The sequence below is a fragment of the Bos indicus genome, chromosome X, assembly GCF_029378745.1.
Source record: "Bos indicus isolate NIAB-ARS_2022 breed Sahiwal x Tharparkar chromosome X, NIAB-ARS_B.indTharparkar_mat_pri_1.0, whole genome shotgun sequence".
Taxonomy (NCBI): domain Eukaryota; kingdom Metazoa; phylum Chordata; class Mammalia; order Artiodactyla; family Bovidae; genus Bos; species Bos indicus.
Genome location: NC_091789.1, coordinates 108,030,286 through 108,035,617, shown reverse-complemented (window position 1 = coordinate 108,035,617; position 5,332 = coordinate 108,030,286). Strand labels below are relative to the sequence as shown.

The following is a 5,332-nucleotide window of genomic DNA, read 5'->3' as shown; positions in this document are numbered from 1 at the left end:
TATAGAACTGTTACATAAACACAGCTTCATTCTAGGTATTGTGGTTTATACAGAATGTATCTTTATCCAATATATACCAGATATGTTACACACTAAAATTCAAATAATAAAGACAATCCTGCCATCTCAGGTTTTGATTATCAGCTACATACTTCTCCACTGTCTGACTTTCAATCTCACCTAGAATCACAGATTACACACAAAAGAGCTACTGTTCTGGGGAAAGACCCCTCAAAGGAAAAAAGGAAATTTATCAAAGTGACTTCCTACTCTTTATTCTCTGTTTGTCCAATGGAAGGAGAAACAGAAGGATGGAATGTTTTTCACTGTATGAAGAAGTATTAGTCACTCAGTTGTGTCTGACTCTTTGTGACCCTATGGACTGTAGCCCGCCAGGCTCCTGTGTCCATGGGATTCTCCAGGCAAGAATACTAGAGTGGTTGCCATTTCCACCTCCAAGAGATCTTCCCAACCCAGGGATCGAACCTCAGTGTCCTGCATTGCAGGCACATTCTTTACCATCCGAGCCACCAGGGAAACAGGTCTTAAACATCAATATGATAATATTTGCAAAGAAAATACCAACATCTATGTCAATAAAAATTCTCAGTAAACTAGGAATAAAAGGAAACAGTCTCAAATTTGTAAAGGACATCTTTGAAAAATCTAAATAATATCATACTTATCATTTAAAAAAGTAGAATTTTTTTTCAATTGAAAATAGAGTTTTGGGCAATCTTTAGATTCAATGCAATCCCTATCAAGCTGCCAACAGTATTTTTCACAGAGCTAGAACAAATAATTTCACAATTTGTATGGAAATACAAAAAACCTCAAATAGCCAAAGAAATCTTGAGAATGAAGAATGGAACTGGAGGAATCAACCTGCCTGACTTCAGGCTCTACTACAAAGCCACAGTCATCAAGACAGTATGGTACTGGCACAAAGACAGAAATATCGATCAATGGAACAAAATAGAAAGCCCAGAGATAAACCCACGCACCTATGGACACCTTATCTTTGACAAAGGAGGCAAGAATATACAATGGAGAAAAGACAATCTCTTTAACAAGTGGTGCTGAGAAAACTGGTCAACCACTTGTAAAAGAATGAAACTAGACCACTTTCTAACACCATACACAAAAATAAACTCAAAATGGATTAAAGATCTAAACATAAGACCAGAAACTGTAAAACTCTTAGAGAAGAACATAGGCAAAACACTCTCTGACATACATCACAGCAGGATCCTCTATGACCCACCTCCCAGAATGTTGGAAATAAAAGCAAAAATAAACAAACGGGATCTAATTAAAATTAAAAGCTTCTGCACAACAAAAGAAACTGTAAGCAAGGTGAAAAGACAGCCTTCAGAATGGGAGAAAATAATAGCAAATGAAGCAACTGACAAACAACTAATCTCAAAAATATACAAGCAACTCCTGCAGATCAATTCCAGAAAAATAAACGACCCAATCAAAAAATGGGCCAAAGAACTAAATAGACATTTCTCCAAAGACAACATACAGATGGCTAACAAACACATGAAAAGATGCTCAACATCACTCATTATCAGAGAAATACAAATCAAAACCACACTGAGGTACCATTTCACACCAGTCAGAATGGCTGCGATCCAAAAGTCTACAAGCAATAAATGCTGGAGAGGGTGTGGAGAAAAGGGAACCTTCTTACACTGTTGGTGGGAATGCAAACTAGTATAGCCACTATGGAGAACAGTGTGGATTCCTTAAAAAACTGGAAATAGAACTGCCTTATGATCCAGCAATCCCACTGCTGGGCATACACACCAAGGAAATCAGAATTGAAAGAGACACGTATACCCCAATGTTCACCACAGCATTGTTTATAATAGCCAGGACATGGAAGCAACCTAGATGTCCATCAGCAGACAAATGGATAAGAAAGCAGTGGTACATATACACAATGGAGTATTACTCAGCCATTAAAAAGAATACATTTGAATCAGTTCTAATGAGGTGGATGAAACTGGAGCCTATTATACAGAGTGAAGTAAGCCAGAAAGAAAAACACCAACACAGTATACTAACGCATATATATGGAATTTAGAAAGATGGTAATGACAACCCTGTCTGCGAGACAGCAAGAGACACAGATGTATAGAATAATCTTTTGGACTCTGTGGGAGAGGGAGGGGGGAATGATTTGGGAGAATGGCATTAAAACATGTATAATATCATATAAGAGATGAATTGCCAGTCCAGGTTCGATGCAGGATACAGGAAGCTTGGGGCTGGTGCACTGGGATGACCCAGTGGGATGGTACGGGGAGGGAGGAGGGAGGAGGGTTCAGGATGGGGAACACGTGTACACCTGTGGCGGATGCATGTTGATGTATGGCAAAACCAATACAATATTGTAAAGTAAAAAAAAAAAAGAAAGAAAATAGAGTTTTTCCTGTAAGGTCTTAAAAAAGGCAAAGATATCCACTCTCACTACTCTATTCTACATTAGACTGGAGATTCTAGCCAGCACAATAAGGCAAGAAAATAGAAAAGTCATGAAGATTAGAAAAGAAGAATTAAAACTATCTTTATTAGTGAAGCTGAGCAGGACCCTGTGGGATTCCTGGGTATTTTCTGAGTACCTCATTCCTTGTTTGTAGGGAACAGACTTCAGCCTCCATAACCTTTCCTGAGTTCCAAAGAGCAGGTGTGAACAGTTATTAATCAGAGAAAGGCGGGGGCGGGGGGGGGGGGGGGGTGGATGCAGAGAAAAGGGAGGAGGAGCAGCCAAGAAACAATAGTGCAACCTTGGGCAGGATCCTGTTTCTGCCTCAAGGGATATGCATAACAGTATCTTTGTGCTCTTTACAGAACTAACCCCCTCCCCCCGCCCCCGAACAAACGGATTTACCATTCTTCATTCCAGACAAGAACTACCCGAGGCCAGATTAAGGAAATGCAAGCCCTGTACACTCTGATCCTTATTGGCAACCCAACCTTGAACCATTGCTATAAAATTCCTCACCAAATCCTCCCAGGTTGGGACACACAGTTTTTGAGGACAGGAACCCACTGTGTCCCCCTTTGCCTGGCAAAGCAGTAAAGCTATTCTTTTCTACCTCACCCAAAACTCCATCTCCAAGATTCAATTCGGTACCAGGGCACAGAGACTGAGTTTACAACATTATTAACAGATGATATAATTGTCTGTGTAGAAAATCCTATATTATCTTTTTAAAAAGGGTACTAGTATAAGTGAGATTACCAAAGTGGCAGGATACAAGTTTATATAAGTCAGTTTGGGTTGTCATAACAAAATACATAGACTGGTATGTGTGTGGGGAGGCAGGAAGTGATGCTTAAAAACAAAAATGTATCTTCTCCCAGTTCTGGAGTCTGGATGTTCAAGTTTAGGGTGCCAGCAGGGTGGGGTTCTCCTGAGAGTTCTCTTCCTGACTTGCAGATAGCTACATTCTTGCTGTGCAGGCTCTCTCTCTTCCACTTCTTATAAGGCCACTAATCCCATCATGATGGCTCCACTATCATTAACTAATCTAACCCTAAATCCCTCCCCAAAGCCCTATCTCCAAATATGATCAAATTGGAGGTTATAGGTGAAACATAAGAACTTGAGAGGTGGTAGATAATATCAACATACAAAAATCAGTTATGTGTATATGTGTGTATAATACACACAAATATACAATTGGGAAATGAAATTAAAGAAATAAAACTATTTACAATAGCATAACTATATGAAATTCTTGGGGATAAATTTGAAAACAAATATTTGCAAGACCTGAAAACTATAAAATATTGCTGAGGGAAATTGAAAAAGATCCCAGTAAATGGAGAGATATATCATATTCATTGATTGGAAGAATCAATATTCTTAAGATATCAATTCTCCACAAGCTGACCTATACATTTAACACAATCTCAATTCACTCAGTTAATCTGTGTGTGTGTGTGTGCACATGTGTGCAAGAGCACTTGTGTGTTTGAAAAATAACAAGCTGATTCTAAAAAAGATTCAGAACAGCCGTAACAACTTTAGAAAATGAAAACAGATTGGAGAGAGCACGCCCTACCTGATTTTAAGATTTAGTCTAAAACTACAGTTAAGAGAGCATGGTATTGATATAAATATAGACAGATAAATGAAACAGAACAAAAATAGGCCCACACAAATATGATGCAATGATTTTTGACAAAGGTACAAAGTCAAATCAAGGGGAAAGGATGGCCTTTTTAACAGATGATGCTTAAATAATTAAATATCCATATAGGAAACAAATTTCCTTGACCTAAACTGTATCAGTTTTCTATGGCTGCATAAAAAAATTACCTCAAACTTTTTCTTTTTTTTGCTTAAAATACAGTAACTTTTATTTACAGTAAATTTATACATGTGCTGATTAGTCATGCTGATATTGCATAAGAACACAAACTAAACCATACTAAAGTTTAAAAGAAAGAAAAATCAATCCTATCAGCCATCCTGAAAATTCAGAAGAGTTCATAAAAAGCAAGCTCTCACAAGGAGGGAGCTCAACACAATTGGTAACTTATATAATTTAACATGCTACAAATGAAGAAAATAAACAGGGCATGGGGATGAGGACAGGAAAAGTCCTGTCAAGATTCTCTTCATTTTGCTTGTATTGCTTTCTTCCCTTAGGAGGGGAAGATTTTTTACTTAAAAAGTAACAAAATATTTGAGAAGGGAATTTACATCTTGCTGTTCTAGATGGTATTTGTCAGCTATTTTCTTAGCAGTCCATGTGTCTGGATAAAGTTTATGACTATTGAGAAGTGTCAATGCCACTAAAATGGAAATTTTACCTTTGGGAATGTTCTTAACGTTCATCATGTCAAACTGATGGTCTTTTGGCAACCTGAACTCCTTAGGCTTCTGACGTGTTCCAGCATCCTTTACCTGCAAAGAAGACATGGGATCTTGGGAATCAACATACACATCTTTTAGTAATGACAGCAGTTTGTCATCTTTTCTATCAATTTCTCCCTTAATTTCTGGATGGCTGCTCATCTGCTCTCGCAGGAGGTTCTTGGTGGAAGGGTGCCTGGGAGTGGGGGAGGGCTTCATTCTGCTGATTTCCTATTCAGCCTGGTTCTCTAGGTTGAAATTCCTGATGGTGCAAGCCCCCGCAGGCCCCATTTCTTCACAACATGATGCCCTAAGTTACACCACACGTGGTTAAACACCCGCGCAGGCGACCTCCAGGACACACCAGAGCATGCGCAAGTATGGGGGCGACCCCTACCTCAAACTTTTGTTGTTGTTCAGTCACTCAGTCATGTCTGTCTCTTTGCAATCCCATGG

The 5,332-nt window shown here is 38.8% G+C and overlaps 1 protein-coding gene across 1 annotated transcript; it reads right to left on the bottom strand.

Moving 5' to 3' along the window:
* Positions 1-4,687: 4,687 nt before the first annotated feature.
* On the bottom strand, positions 4,688-5,095 carry LOC109555024 (NADH dehydrogenase [ubiquinone] 1 alpha subcomplex assembly factor 4-like). The gene has a single exon (XM_019955574.1). It carries the CDS (start codon positions 5,093-5,095, stop codon positions 4,688-4,690), a length of 408 nt encoding a protein of 135 aa, XP_019811133.1.
* Positions 5,096-5,332: the final 237 nt, after the last annotated feature.